General features: G+C 33.1%; 2 protein-coding genes across 2 annotated transcripts; one reads left to right on the top strand and one right to left on the bottom strand.

Moving 5' to 3' along the window:
- Positions 1 to 1,193: 1,193 nt before the first annotated feature.
- LOC114762884 (AP-4 complex subunit sigma) lies at positions 1,194 to 3,591 on the top strand. Its single transcript, XM_028952485.1, has 4 exons — positions 1,194 to 1,426; positions 2,572 to 2,658; positions 2,918 to 2,986; positions 3,145 to 3,591. The coding sequence occupies exons 1-4, from the start codon at positions 1,286 to 1,288 to the stop codon at positions 3,277 to 3,279; spliced, it is 432 nt and encodes a 143-aa protein (XP_028808318.1). The 5' UTR covers positions 1,194 to 1,285; the 3' UTR covers positions 3,280 to 3,591.
- Positions 3,592 to 7,434: 3,843 nt separating this feature from the next.
- Positions 7,435 to 10,926, bottom strand: LOC114762902 (glutathione hydrolase 3-like). The gene is made up of 7 exons (XM_028952510.1): positions 10,520 to 10,926; positions 9,699 to 10,024; positions 8,914 to 9,432; positions 8,522 to 8,757; positions 8,185 to 8,449; positions 7,918 to 8,055; positions 7,435 to 7,828 (listed from the first exon to the last, which is right to left on the bottom strand). The coding sequence occupies exons 1-7, from the start codon at positions 10,623 to 10,625 to the stop codon at positions 7,553 to 7,555; spliced, it is 1,866 nt and encodes a 621-aa protein (XP_028808343.1). The 5' UTR covers positions 10,626 to 10,926; the 3' UTR covers positions 7,435 to 7,552.
- Between the last annotated feature and the right edge of the window lie 4,067 nt (positions 10,927 to 14,993).

Raw genomic sequence — 14,993 nt, 5'->3', positions numbered from 1 at the left:
TCCTCCTCCTTCTTCCGGATGTTTTTAAGGGTTAATGTGTAATATTTTGTCCTTTAAATTTGTCTTCATTTTGGTTTTAGTTTCTTAAATTTCAAATTATAAATTTTGATCCCTCCAAAGATAAAATGGTATAAGTTTTTATTAAATTATAAAAAATAATGTTTTAAATGAAAAGAAATTTAAGAAATCAAAATCTATGTTTTGAAACTTAAGGGATCAAAATCAAAATGAAAATAAATTTAAAGGACCAAAGTTTGTATTAACTTTTTTTTTAATAATTATTTTGTTGGTTTTATGAGATAAAGGCTGTTATGTAACTGACCTTATTTGTATTATCTCTTTTTGTCCTGCCTTAAAAAAAAAAAAAGGGTCAACATGACAGTATCCGCGTACAGTCTAAAAGATTATGTTATTCACTTATGTCTTTTGACATTTAAGTAATATTAAAATATATGAACAAATGTTGGATGAATAAAAATAAAATAGTCCTGAAGCCATTAAGTTGTGTGAATAAATTTTAAAAAATAAAAAGCCCAAATCTTAAGAAATCACATTAATTTACAAATGATGAAATTTTTTTATTAATTTTATTTTATATTGATTTATTTTATATTGATATTGACATAATATTTGATACAGGCACAACTATTGTTATAAAGATATATAGTACTCCTCCAGTCTTTAATATAGGATCCAATTGTTAAGTTGATTTTGATTTTGAATATAAAACCCATTTATATTTATCAATTTTCTCTAAATTACCTATATGGATACTCCCTCAACCATAATCAAGTAGAAGAGGGAGATGGGGTATTAAGAAAAATGATTATGGTGTTTTAAGAAAAATGTATCACATTTCTTATAATTAGCTAACTTACCTAACTTTCTTAATCTAATTAAATTAGTTAACTGGGTCTTATATTAAGAATCACAGGAGTATTTGTTAATAATTTTTTATACCAACAAACTGATAGCTGAGATAACAAGCAGCCTCACTTTACATTAAAAAAAAACAAGTTTAAATTTTGAAAAATATACTTATTAGAAGAGGTAAAAATCATTTGTGCTCCGAGTCTAAAAACACTTGGTTAAATAAAAAGTAATGATATTTTATTAAATTTCTATTTATCTTAAAAAATAGTTTTAAAGGGTAATTTGCTATTTATCACCAGAAAGAATAATAAAAGAAAAGAGGAAGAGGAAGAGTTCAATCGATCATCGATCGAGGACTGGAGGTGTATACGGATCGGAATCTGTGTGACCGTGCAAGGCAAGTTGGTGAAGGATGGGGATCAGATTCGTATTGATGGTGAACAAGCAGGGGCAGACCCGTCTTGCCCAATATTACGAGTACCTCACTATCGAAGAAAGGCGAGCCCTTGAAGGCGAAATCGTTCGCAAATGCCTTGCCCGTACTGAGCAGCAGGTTTTCTTCCTTTTCTCTTCTCCATCTTGTTGTTCAATTTTTAGTAATTACGCTGTCATTTCAAGTTCTGATCAACAACTGAAGAAGGCTTTGTAAACCATAACTTGGATTCTAAGTCTGAACATCTGTATACGAAAAATGTTTAGTTTGATTTTGAAGGATTCAGCAGCAAAATATGGTTATCAGGGATAGCTGAGACTTGTTGGGTTTATTATTCTCTTTCTGTTCTTGCCTATCTTTGCGATTTATATAACACTCTAAAGGAATTTATTATTTGCATCTGTCCCTCCTAGCAAAGAATTTCGTGCATTATTTTGTTCTGTATATTTCTTAACTTCGGTATTAGAATCAAATGATGAGAAAGGGTTGAAACATATCCTCTGAATTTTGACATAAATTTATTTTGAACTGAAAAGGAAGCTATAATTTTCCACTGCTTTGGCAGAGGGTGTGTTGTGAACCGTAGAGATTCACCAAAATCAATACGATAACCCCCTCCCCAAAAACAAAAAAAAAAAAGTATTGATGACAATATGTATGATTGGCGTTAGTTCATGGGGTTATGTTGGTAGTATGATACCGAAAATCTCTGTTTGGGTACATTGTCAGACGAAAATGAGCAACTTTCTGTTGCTTAGAACGCTTCCCCTTTTATTCCTCACGAACCACCTTAGCAAACAGAAGGCTGCTCTTGAAGTCTTATCCAGGATGTAAAGTCTCAAACAAAGCATTAAGAAGTAGTTTCTCTAGGAATTGGCGGCTGTACTTGAGGATGACTAGAATTTTCGTCCAGTGATACGCTGAACATTCAACCTTCTTGCAGGCTGCAACAATTAAAACTCAAGGATGCCAAGAAATGTATTTTGTTTTCTTTACAAAGAAGCAGTGGTTTTATCTTATTTTTCTGTTGACCTGTAGCTAATCTGTGGGTATTTCATACTTGATATTCCTATTAACATATTTATAGGTTTGTTATTCTTCAAATGAAATTTGTTGCGGGTGCTTTCTCTGTTCTTTATTATCTTTATATTTTGATAGGATCTGTGCAGCCTATCCTGAAATATATGGGAATATGGGTTTCTCTGTTTGTTGTTGTTGACAGCAATTGATTTACCTATTAGCTGATACATTTTCATTGTGGACAGTGTTCATTTGTTGAGCATCGCAACTACAAAATTGTATACAGGCGCTATGCTTCCTTGTTTTTCCTGGTCGGAGTTGATGATGAGGAGGTAATCATTTTTTGTATGCTATTCTGAATGTGTTCATTTAAGTACCACACGTAATCTCTTTATATTCTTAAACATTTTATGTGAAATGGTCTAGTATTGAACTTTGCGACGTGGCTTCAAACTTGATCTGCCTCTTAGGCGTAAAGGAAAATATTGATTGTCTTGTAGAAGGCGGAGGACTTTTTTATTGTTTGAGTCTTGTTAGCGTAAAAAATCTACCCTTGACCGTTTATCCCATCTTCTGCGGAAAATTTTGCAGAATGAGCTTGCTATTTTGGAATTCATACATCTCTTAGTTGAAACCATGGACCGTCACTTTGGCAATGTGGTAAGTCTTCCATTTATTGGAATCTATGGGATTTTGTGTTTATTCTTTTTCCTAGTTTCTCCTCCCTCCCCACATTCTTTAAAAAACTTGCATTTTCTGCGAGCAGCTCCCAGTAAGGTGTCTTAATTTTAGATATCTCGTTCACTTTAACTCTGCAGTGTGAGCTAGATATCATGTTCCATTTAGAAAAGGCGCATTTTATGTTGGAGGAGATGGTCATGAATGGTTGTATTGTGGAGACAAGCAAATCAAACATTCTGACTCCAATTCAGCTGATGGACAAAGCGTCATGAAGCAAATGAAATTAAAAGAAGTATGCAAAATGCTGACTCGGTGATTTGTGTATTATTAGCTGTTCCCTTTACTATAGTTTCTTTATGAATTCGGCCTTTCACAATCAGTCTCCAATTTTCTTCATAAATGACGAAGTGAAATTCTGAGTCCATTTCATATTTCTCGCCCTTGTTCTGGTTGTATTTACTGTTGGGCACGTGCCTTCTACATAAAATTTATATGTTGGTGCGCCTGATAACGGCTTAAGGTCAGGCAAATGAAGCATTCCCTGTTCCATAATAGAATGTTGAATGATGATCCTTGCTTTCAAATATTGGTTGAAGATCTCAAATATTTTTGGCTAGTGAAAATACCAAGAATAATAGAATCTTCATTGATGATCCTTGATCAGAGTTTTAAGATGGTTAATGTGATCCTTGATCTATCAGTAATTTCATTGGAAAAATTAACAATGACAAAAAAAAAAAAGGGTTGGAATTTTGTAAATATAAACAAATAATGTTAACAAAAATTTGTTGTCATTTGTAAATTCAGATTTATTAATATCAAATAAAGTTGTGTTACCAAATCTAATTGGAGATTTATAATTTTCAGTTTTTTTTTGTCATTCTTTTAAAAATTAAAGATTCGATTTTTATCATAAGGGCAGAGACTAACGACGTTAACAATTGGCTGCGGAAACATCACCAGCAAGAAGATCGGCTGATTTATTTCGTTGGGCATGGTCGTGTACCTGACAAAGGCTTAGGAGCGTCCTACGCTGCGCCTGCTACATCTACCGAAAATGAGTATAGTTTTCCTTGAGTTGCTATTTAAAATTATTTAAACCGCAAGAAGTTTTTTTTTTTATTATCTCTGGAAAGAAAACATGCTCTTGAACAGGGGAAAAAAAAAAAGCTTCAATTAAAAAAGACACGTTATCTGCTTGTCATGTATTAACCAGGATGTATTTGTCAAACTCAGGCTTACTTAAGGGTGTTGCAAGGAATTGATAAGATTGTGCTGGTTTTGGATACATATGAGAAAATGCTTAAAGAGTGTTGGGCATACTTGAACTCCTTGAAAAATTGAGGAAACTTCTACATTTTTCAGTTTTGGTAATTCATTTGTAGAGCACAGACGGAAAGCAGAACTGTTAGATGAGATTGATTTTGTTGGTTGCCAAGTTCAGATGAGATTGATGATCCTTGTTTGAATGACATTATGATTAACACAGAAGGCTCCATATAACATAATACGATCTCTTGATATTCATGCGTTTGTGACTGGCCACTAGAATTCGTGAGTTATCCTTTTGAGTTATGACACTCGTTCATAATGTGCCTGTCAAGTACTGATAATTCTTATTACAGTATTGGAACACTTGTTGTTAAGAGTCTTCTTTTCATCAGCTAATAGTGGGAAGCGCTTCTGCTTCATTGTTGCTTGCAGGCATGAATTCAAACGCGATAGGAATACCACAACGTAAGTCGCACTTCATGCCACTGCACCAGAAAGGTGTTGGCTTTCAAAAACATGTATATGTTTTCCTTTTGGTCAACGTACAATTGTCGTCGATGAGCAAAGCTGGTTGTCCAGTTCATAGACCAATGGCTGCATTTTGACTTCTACGTTTACAATGTCAAACTCCAACTGGCTTCTAACGGCTCTAATATTAATGCATAAATAATTTTAATTTGTCAGTATCCTTTCATGCAAATGCCTAAGAAAACAACTTAAATCATACCTCCAGTCATTAATAAAAGAATTAATTTGACATTCAATTTAATCTTAAATACAAGACTCCCTATCTATTGTCTTAATTTTATTTATTTTTTTTAAAGTTGTTCTTATAATAATTGCATATGTCAAGAGTTTCATCAAATAATAGTTCTAACTAATGCGTATAATTAGTAAAGGCATCTTAAGAAAAACACATATTTATTAAAATTAACTAATTTAATAAATTTTTTTAGCCTACTCAAATTAGTTATCTAGGTTTCATATTAAAGATTAGAGCTAGTATATTATAAAGGATTGTGCTCATTTTTTTTAACTTTTAAATTGTATTAAAATTTATGAAAAAGTATTGAATGAATAAAAATGGAAAAAACAAGGAAGCCAATAAAATTTGTGAATAAATTTTACAAAATAAAAAGTCCAAAATCTAAAATATCACACTAATGTATAAACAATGAAATTTTTTATTAATTTTATTTTATATTGATATTGACACAATAGTTAATACAGCACAAACAACGTCAAACCAAAAACAGTTAGCGAATCGCTTATTTTGAAAACAAAATATGATTTTTCCTTGATACAAAACAATTAGTGAATAAAGTTTGAGTTAAAAGATATTTTTATCCTTAACTATTCGTGAAAGAAGGCATATATTCTAAATTTTCGTGTGAAGTAATTTCACCTTTAAATATGGTTAAAAAAATCACCTATTTAAAACTGTGAAAATATACTAAAATTAATTAATCAATTATGTGGAAATATAGCTCAATCTCTAGATTAGAAGTTCTCCTTCTGGCGACGACAATGGCTTTAGCGGAGTCGCCAGGTGACTCCACGGTAGCACTTTCTGATATAAAATTTTAGAAGGTTTTATGGCACATACAGAAATTCGGAAAAATGGCTGCTGGTTCATGGCAATCTTCTGAGGTCTTTCCTATATGTGAGGCTTCTTGGAAACTCCTTTTTAAGAAAGTGTTGTCGGGATGGGAGATCAGGTTTGTTTTTATATGTTGTTCCTCCTTCAAACTGACCCTGGGGGTGGGGCATATATGCCACGGGAATGGCCGCTGTGGTCAATCGCCTTCAAAGGGACCGATCTGCACGAGAAGATGTCACTAGGACATTCACCGGCAGTCAACTGAAGTAGGCCATGTTCGTGAATTTTAATGTAATTAATAAGGGATTTGTTTTAGAGGATGTGAAAATATGTTATAATTAATCAATTAATATTATTTTTTATTAATTATTCGGTCATTTAGAATTATATTAAGATATTACTTAGGATTATATTTGAATATTATATTATCATATCTTAAAAAAATAAATCTGTGATATTAAGATTAGATTGGATTATATAATATTTTAGGATTAATTTATTAGCCTATGATTTGCCTATAAAAACTTATTTGTACTTTGCCTTATTCAAATATTAATAATATTGTGAGACTCTTATTTTCCTCAACTTTTAATCCTTCAAATTCTAACAAAAGCATAGGAAATTTTTTAGCTGCGAGTAACTAAAACATTTGCGTTTGTACCTACTACCATCCCAAATTTATTAGAAGGCTTCACTTTGTTTATATTAAAAAAAAAATGGAAGAGAAAGAGCTTAATCAAATAAATTTAACTTTCATGCTTGACATGGTAAGCGGTTTCGCCCTATAAAAAGTAGAACACAAGTTTAAATTCTGAGAAACACAGAGATTTTAATCTTAACGCTCTTAACCCGACAGAGGTTAATCTTCATCTGAAGTGAAACTATGAAAGAACAAATTTATAGGTTATAGTTTATCCAATGCTAAAGTATTTAATAATTCACCTAATACTCTGAAGTATTTTTTCCGATGTATCCAACACTTTAAAATATTTTGTTGTTCATCCAGTATCGTGAAATAATTTTCTAGATTTGTTGAGCACCCTCATTTAGAGTTTATAAATAGAGTATTTAATGTGCTAAACACACTATAAAAATACTTCAGGATACTAGATGAACCATTAATATTTTAAATGCCCAATGCATTTGAAAAATACTTTAGTATTAGATAAACCTTAACCCTAAATTTAGACGATGAGTGTTAAAATACAAACTACTAAGTAAAGACTTCGAGAAAAATCATAAAAAGGATCTTAAGAGGAGCCAGAAAAGGATCTCGATGGGGAGGCTAAAGACAATCTTTATGAGTGTTCAAAAGAGGATCATATTTTAAATTTATGGCTTCATAGTTGTGACGAAATTCTAAAATCCTTTTTTGCTTCAAAATTCAAATTTCATTCTAATAATATAAGATGTCACATAATTTTTCTATATTTATTTTTAATCAAACAACTAATTGATTAATAACTTTAAAAAATTTATCTATAAATGTATTCTTATATCTCTTATAATTTGTGTTTATTTCCAAAATAGAATGTATAGTTGTGTTTAAATGGACTTTTAAATGACTAATGTTGTCTGCTAACTCATTAGCGCAATTTATTCTAAATTTTCAAGCACTGTACATATATGTCCCCCCACGTTTCTGTGATGGTATGAATCTGAATTGATGGCAACTAGATGGCTGCTGGACACCCACCCTTTCTCGGGTCACTGACAGCAGTTAAAGTGCCGTGCATTGTATAAGGATTGGTGTCTTTACTGATCTTCCTGTTCATGTTGACAGGGTTTTTGAGATCTTGCACAATAAGCTGAGTGATGGCTAATGGTGATTGGGCCTCTTTCAGTTGATGACCCCTGTCTTCCAGGAAATGCCTTATTTCATCTAACACCTCGATACGGTCACCATAAGGAGCAGTCAAGTTCTCGTACTTAACTACATCGGGGATAAGCTGCATAACAAGAAAACTAAATTCAGTGGTAGTTCGTAGCAACATGCATAGATAGTGTTATTCTGGGAAGTAAAAAAACTAGTTCAAACCGTGTGATAAATCCTTGGGCTCTGAACTGAATCCAGAGGATCCATTCCCAGGACAAAATGGTTTAGAAAAACTTGAATCACTGATGAAAAGATGTACAATCCACCGCTGCCTCCAATAACTCCAGCCAATTGATCATCCTGCAAGAGGATCATAACAATTAGCAAACTTGAATAAGAGCCCTTACCCTCCAAAACCGTTGAAGTATTCTGCACATGGAAATTACTATCAAATTTTAGTCATCAGAGTGTGCAAACCACAAGAAATACCTTCGTGATGATGATGGGAGTCATGGAAGACAATGGTTTCTTGTTTGGTCGAATAAAATTTGTTGGGGCTGGAGGGAGTTTTTCAGGTGATACATAAGTAGGTACTGAGAAGTCATCCATTTCATTGTTGAGCACAATACCAGTAGAAGGAGAAAGCACACCGGCTCCAAAAACCCAGTTTACAGTTGTTGTCAATGATACAGCATTTCTATCAGCATCCACAATGCAGAAATGGCTTGTTCCATGATCTCTAACTTGATCCCACCTGCCCACCATATTATGTCATACTTTGGAACTTTTCAAGCATAATAATAAGGGAAAGTTAATTGGACAGCACCTGTTCATATAGTACTCTGGAGGGAATGTAGTGTTGTCGAGTATCTTTTGTTGTATTTTCTTAGCGAAAGAAGGGGAAAGCATGTCTGATACAGTACTAGTTATGTTTACAAAATCAGGGTCGCCCAGGTTCATTCGAACAGCAAATGTGTGTTTCAGAGCTTCTATCAGCCGATGAGCACCCATCTCCCCTTTTGCAGCATCTGAACTTCCATAACTGTCTAAGATATGCAGAACCTATTCAAAGCAAAGAAACCATGAAGAGCAGTTCATGAACTAAAACAACCTATAGCTTGTTTACTTGTGAGGATGGTTAAAATTATCGAGGGCAGATATGCCCCCCTTCCCGCAAGACAACATGGAAAATAAAACAGGAGATAGGAATATACCCACCAGAGAAAGAGCAAGTGTTCCGCTTGAAGGAGGAGGCATTCCATATATGGCATAGCCCATCGCATTCACAGTGACTGCATCAGTTATTTCCACCTTGTAATTATGTAAATCTTCCATTGTTAGAATTCCACCAGCTTCTCTCACATCCTTCACTAACTTTTCACCAATGGTTCCATTATAAAAAGCTTGTGGACCTTGTTCTGCCACTACCTCTAAGCTGTGTGCAAGTTCCACATTATAGCATGTCTCCCCTGTTTTTAACAAATTGCCATTTGGAGCGTATACATTTCTCAACCCAGGATCGTTCATTATCCTCTGTGCATAGTGAGCTATGCAATTTCCAAGATAAGGCGACACCTCAAAGCCATTTTTAGCAAGATTTATAGCCGGTTGGAATAAAGCTTTCCATCTTAAGCGACCATGCTGCAACCAAGCTTCATGAAGGCCAGCTAACTCACCAGGAACTCCCACTGACAAGGCACCTTGGCTTTTAGCTTGAGGATTGTTCTGATACATATCCTGTTTGGGTGACATTCACATGGTTATAAAAAAGTAAGTTACATTCTTGTAGAATTTTTGTGAAGCAGGAATTATCAAGTTTAATTGGGAACAAACAAAAATGTAATTGTTGCAAACTTATTGTGTGTTTGTGTGATTTTCTCCTTCATTAAGCATGATCCATATCATCAAACCATGCGTTCCTTCCGTAGTTCCTATTGATCGGCCCCATTGATGTGTAAGGTTTAACAGCAGCAATAGTTTCACAGAAAGAGTTGAATTCAGACCTGTGAAGCAGCTAAAGGAGCAGTTTCTCTCATGTCAAAAGCCTGTGTCCGGGAAGTTGCAGAAGATCGGACGACCATGAATGCCCCACCTCCTATGCCACTAGATGAAGCATAAACAACGCCGAGGCATAATGAAGTTGCCACTGCAGCGTCAACAGCATGCCCACCACGCCTAAGAATTGAAGCTCCGATTTCAGAACAACGGCCATCGTCGGCTGCAACAACTCCCAGCTCGGACTCGATGGTATCCTGTTGATTGGTTTTAATTCCCACATCATGTTTTAGTCCCCACAAGTTTCTGTTGCCTCTGATTACAAGTCCCAAAACTGGAACACAACAGTTTCAAGCATTAGATCAAGTCAGTAAATACGTTAATCAAATTGCTCCTGTGAAATGAGGTTGTGAGATATCTTTTTCTGACTCTCGTATCGTTTCTAACAGATTTGGTCTTCACTAATCAGAAGCAATCAAGATTTTCCGGTCATAAATTGAGAAGAGGTCAAAATGTAAGAAATCACGAGACTCAAGCATTTTCCCCCAATTATGTCTCAGTAAAGTCATGCTCGTGAATTCAGAATCATGTTACCCAAAAGCTTGCATCAGAAATTTGTAAAATCAGTCATTATCGCCGGAGATAAGTTTTTTTTCACCTTCCCCGGCCCTAAAAGTGCGAGAAGAAGTAAGGCTTCAGAGTTACGTGCACTAAGATTACCACCCAGAAGGTTTGCATAGAAGTGAATTGTTCGTTAACATCTCTTCAATGACTATTTCAGATTAAAAAACAAAACAAAAAATCAGCAGAATAGGAAAGAAGAACGAACTTGAGAGAGCCATTAAGGCGAGAACGAATAAGATAATTCTCATCGACTTCTTCTTGTTGCCTAAGCCACCACCTCCGAGCAGCGGAGATTCCATAGTTTGCTTCATGATGGGCTTCTGTTTCACTGGGGTCAGTGCTCCGATACAGAGAAGGAATAGGGATAAAATGAGGATCGTTGGTGGTTGGAAGGCCTGTGCAGGAGCTGAGCTAAGCCTCACTCAAAATATTGGGGTGCATCATTCAGAAACGAGATACGATAGTCAACGACTCGTGTGGATCTATCAACGAATACCATTAACAGTTCTTGGAACTAACATTCAGATTCTTTAACTGACGCTAGGACCTGAGGCTTCTAATTGGACGATGCATAGTACACTTCTATTTGCTTCCATCGATCCCTCAGGAATCTCTTTTGTGCCTTTGCCCCTTAAAAAAAATGCTATTTAGAATGCGGAGTATTTCCAAATCATTATCAATTGATATAAAATATGAAATAAATCTTTATAATAAATTGCTTAAGCGATCAATATACACACAGATAGGTGTGTGTGTGTGTATATATATATATAAATTAAATTATTAATAAATTATGAAGAGTTGAATTCATTTTAGCTTCACATGTCACACAGGATAATACGCTGCGTGGGAAGTTTTGTATTTTATGAAGGAAAGGGCTAAAAGGTCCCAGAAAACTTCAAAGCACATCTGCGGGGGGGTCCTGGGCTCAAGCTGTGGTTAGCTGGACACGTGAACTATCCTCACCAGGTCTACCCGTTTTTTTTTTTTTTTGACCTTCAGGCCTACCTTGGTCAATATTTCCTGCATTTCATTTTTTTTAAGTGAAACTATTCATTGGTCAAATATTTTTTGGATACTTAGTTCATGAGTCAAATATAGTTATTTGTCTTAAATAACTTCCCCGCAAAACAATAATATAATACTATCTCCGATCTTTAATATAAGATTCTGTTTGATTTTTATTTTGATCCTAAATATAAGAACCCCAATCCACTTTATCTCTCGTATTTACTCAATTTTTTGCAAGATAATCCTTCTAATAATTATAGTTCTAGTTAATACACTTGATTAGTAAAAATATTTTAAGAAAGACAACACCTATTTAGGACAAATAACTAACTCAACTTACATCCTTAATCTCCTTAAATTAGTCAACTGACTCTTATAATTAGGACAGGAGGTAGTAATATACAGTACTACATATTTTTACATATGGTGTGTTTATTAAAATACCGCCTTCGGTCCTAATTATAAGAGCCAGTTGACTAATTTGAGGAGATTAAAAAAGTAAGTTAAATTAGTTATTTGTTCTAAATAGGTGTTGTTTTTCCTAAAATATTTTTGCTAATTAAGTGTATCGACTAGAACTATCATTATTAGAAGGGTTATTTTGAAAAAAAAATGTATAAATATGAGAGACAAAGTGGATTAGGATCTTATATTTAGAATCAAAATAAAAATCAAACAGAATCTTATATTAAGAACCGGAAGTAGTATTTGGATACCCACGCTCAAGGTGGTGGTGGCGCAGCAGTCATGCTCATGTGGTTCTGTACAGAAACATTCTGTATTTGGTTCACATATTGGGCACAATTCAGGAATGTTTTCAGCCGACAATGATTTACTAAAAGAAGTCCCAATGAAATCGCAGAAATTTGCCTGATCGGTGTTTTCCGTCAATTTTTAGAAGGAAAAGTATAGATCGTGTTCGCCGTAGAAGAGTATTAATCTTTTTGGTGAAGCAGCCTATGATTTTATGCATAGCCTCAGCACGAATATATAAATATACTACATTTATCTTTAATATAAGAGTTAGTTTACTAACTTTAGTATATTAAGAAAGTTTGTTAAGTTAATTATTTGTAATAAATAGTACATCATGTTCTTAATATAAGAGCTCGTTTGATTTTTATTTTGATTCTAAATATAAAACTCCAATCCACTTTATCTTTCATATGTATCTATTTATATGTATATATACACACGAAATGTGTAGATAATTACGGTTAGTCATAATACCGAGACCTAATGGATTAAAATTCTCAAACTTTCCTTGTTTACGAGGAATTCACTTTCTGCTTTATCTCTTGGAAGTTTGAACTACATAAGAAAAATGGTTAAAAAAAGACCCATTGAATTTTCAAATGATAAATAAGTAATTTTAATAAATTTTGGTATGTCAAAATCATTGCAAAAATAATTAGTATGATCTAGTTATCTTGTTAAAACTTAATAAGTATTTTTTGTCATTTTTCCAACCAGATGTTTGAAAATTGGAGGATTTCTAGTTTTATTTTTTCATACTAGGACATGGCATGCTTTTAAACTGCTCTTACAATTCGCAACCCACATACAAGGCTCTCTTACTCATGCGTGATGGATTTAAAGTTACGTTCTTACTAATTAGTTTAAAGAATAATGTTGATTTCATATTCTCATGCATTGTTGTTGTGTTGCTTTGAGTTTCTTCTTCTTCTGTTTTTTCTTTTCTTAAAAGAAAATGAAAACTTTTGCTTATCCTCTAGACAAGAAGAAAATGGCAATTGCATAGTGAATCAGAGTAAGATTCGAACAAGAAGGCATAGTATTTGAAATCTTCATTTAATTCCTTTTTTTTGGTGATTATTTCATTTAATTCATTCACAAGCTGGTTGTTGGAAGAGTAGATGTCATGTGGATAGGTCTTCCAGCATTCTATGCAAACGTTAGATGTAGACTCACAGATACCATTTGAAGAATTGAAGGTAACATATTTCTTCTTTTCTCTTTCCTTTTAAAGAAATAAGACTAAAATATAGAGAGAATTGTAATCAAATCCCGTAAAAGAAAAATAATTACTAAAAAATCTTAATAATAATATAAGCAATTTGTAATAATAAGTCTTACAGTAAAGAATAATAACATTTAGCAAGGAACAAAAAACCGGACCGGATACTAAATCTATTGAAGTAGTGGTTCAATGGTTAGTTAATCGGATCGGGGTCAATTCGGGATCCAACAGTCATATTAAAATAATATAATTTAATTAAAAATAACAAAATATAACAATATTAACAATCACTAATAACAAAATATAAGAAAATATGACAATAATTTGATTGTAACGATAACAAAGTATAACGATATTGAGAATTTTGATCTTTATAGTTTATCATTAATTAAAATTAATAATCATTGATACCAAAATTATCATTAGAATTCATTTAAATTTATAGGGGCTCATATGTTAGGAGTTGCATGAGAAAAAATAGGACTAATAACAACCTAATTATTCAAACCGGTTTATTATCGGTTCACACTGGTTTGACTGGTTCTCTACTGGTTCAATCCCTCCGGTTTAGCATCTAAACAGAACCGGTCCACTAACTAGTTCACCAATTTACCGGTCAAACCGGCCGGTTCGAACCTTTTTTTTTTTCATTGACTTTTTGAACTTGTTTTGTATTTTTTTTAATAAAATTTGATTGTAATTCTCCCAATATAAAGCTCCAGTGCCTGTTTCTTATGAGAGGAAAAAACGGACATTTCACTAAGTCCATAGGTTTCGAGTAGAGCTGGGAAAACGGGCCGAGCCCGTAGGGCCGGCCCTTTTAGGCCCTGAAATTATGAGGGCCGGGCTTGATATTTTTCTCTTAAAATGAAACATAAGCCCTGGAGGGCCGAGGGCTTAAAAGGGCCGGCCCTGGAGGGCCACGGGCCGGCCCTTTTAAGCCCTTTTATATTTTTTTTATTTTTAAATTTTTTTTATATAATATTAATGTTATTAATTTTTTACATTGTTAATAATATTTCAAATATTTAGTTATTATTATCATTTTAAAAGTAAATTTAGTTTTAGATAATAATTTATCCAATTAAATTTTTAAAAAATGGGTTAATTTGGACTTTAATAATGATTTGATTTATATTATATGCGTTAATATTTTTAACTATATATATATTTGATAATAGAATATTTTTATACTTATATAACTTGTGATTCTATAATTTGAATTAGAAATTCATGAGTTTTAACAGCAATGTTTCTCACATTAAAGTAAAAAAATAGTTAGATTGCAAAATTTAAAAATAAAATTCTTATAAAGAAGAAAAACTTGATATTTTTGTTACGAAAGAAAAGTATACTTATGAAGAAAAGTAATTAATTATAGTGATGATGAAGTTTCAAAAGATTAATAATAGTGTTTATTTATTGCACAATTGCATTATAGATAAAACTTTTAGATGTTGTTATCTTGTTAATGAATGTTTTAGATGTTCTTAGATGTTGATGAATATTTATATATGATGATATTTTATATCTGACTTAATTTTATTCATATTTATGTCTTTTATTAATAATTTCATTGATTTATTTTTATAAAAAATATGATAAATATAAAAAATAGTATTTTTTCTTAAACGGGCCAAAAGCCCGCGGGCCGGCCCTGGCCCTGTAGCTTAAGGGCCGGGCCTAG

Source organism: Neltuma alba, unplaced genomic scaffold, assembly GCF_004799145.2.
Source record: "Neltuma alba isolate B1F8T4 unplaced genomic scaffold, ASM479914v2 tig00001757_pilon, whole genome shotgun sequence".
NCBI lineage: Eukaryota > Viridiplantae > Streptophyta > Magnoliopsida > Fabales > Fabaceae > Neltuma > Neltuma alba.
The sequence above is the reverse complement of the archived record's forward strand: the minus strand, read 5'-3'. Positions and strand labels throughout refer to the sequence as shown.

Excerpts from the sequence above, each read along its gene's own strand:
- LOC114762884 (XM_028952485.1), top strand. The coding sequence starts at position 1,286 with ATGGGGATCAGATTCGTATTGATGGTGAACAAGCAGGGGCAGACCCGT. Across the intron at positions 1,427-2,571 it reads TTGCCCGTACTGAGCAGCAG|TGTTCATTTGTTGAGCATCG; the intron begins GTTTTCTTCCTT and ends CATTGTGGACAG. Across the intron at positions 2,987-3,144 it reads ACCGTCACTTTGGCAATGTG|TGTGAGCTAGATATCATGTT; the intron begins GTAAGTCTTCCA and ends TTAACTCTGCAG.
- LOC114762902 (XM_028952510.1), bottom strand. The coding sequence starts at position 10,625 with ATGAAGCAAACTATGGAATCTCCGCTGCTCGGAGGTGGTGGCTTAGGC. Across the intron at positions 8,758-8,913 it reads GAACACTTGCTCTTTCTCTG|GTTCTGCATATCTTAGACAG; the intron begins GTGGGTATATTC and ends TGCTTTGAATAG. Across the intron at positions 7,829-7,917 it reads GCCCAAGGATTTATCACACG|CTTATCCCCGATGTAGTTAA; the intron begins GTTTGAACTAGT and ends CTTGTTATGCAG.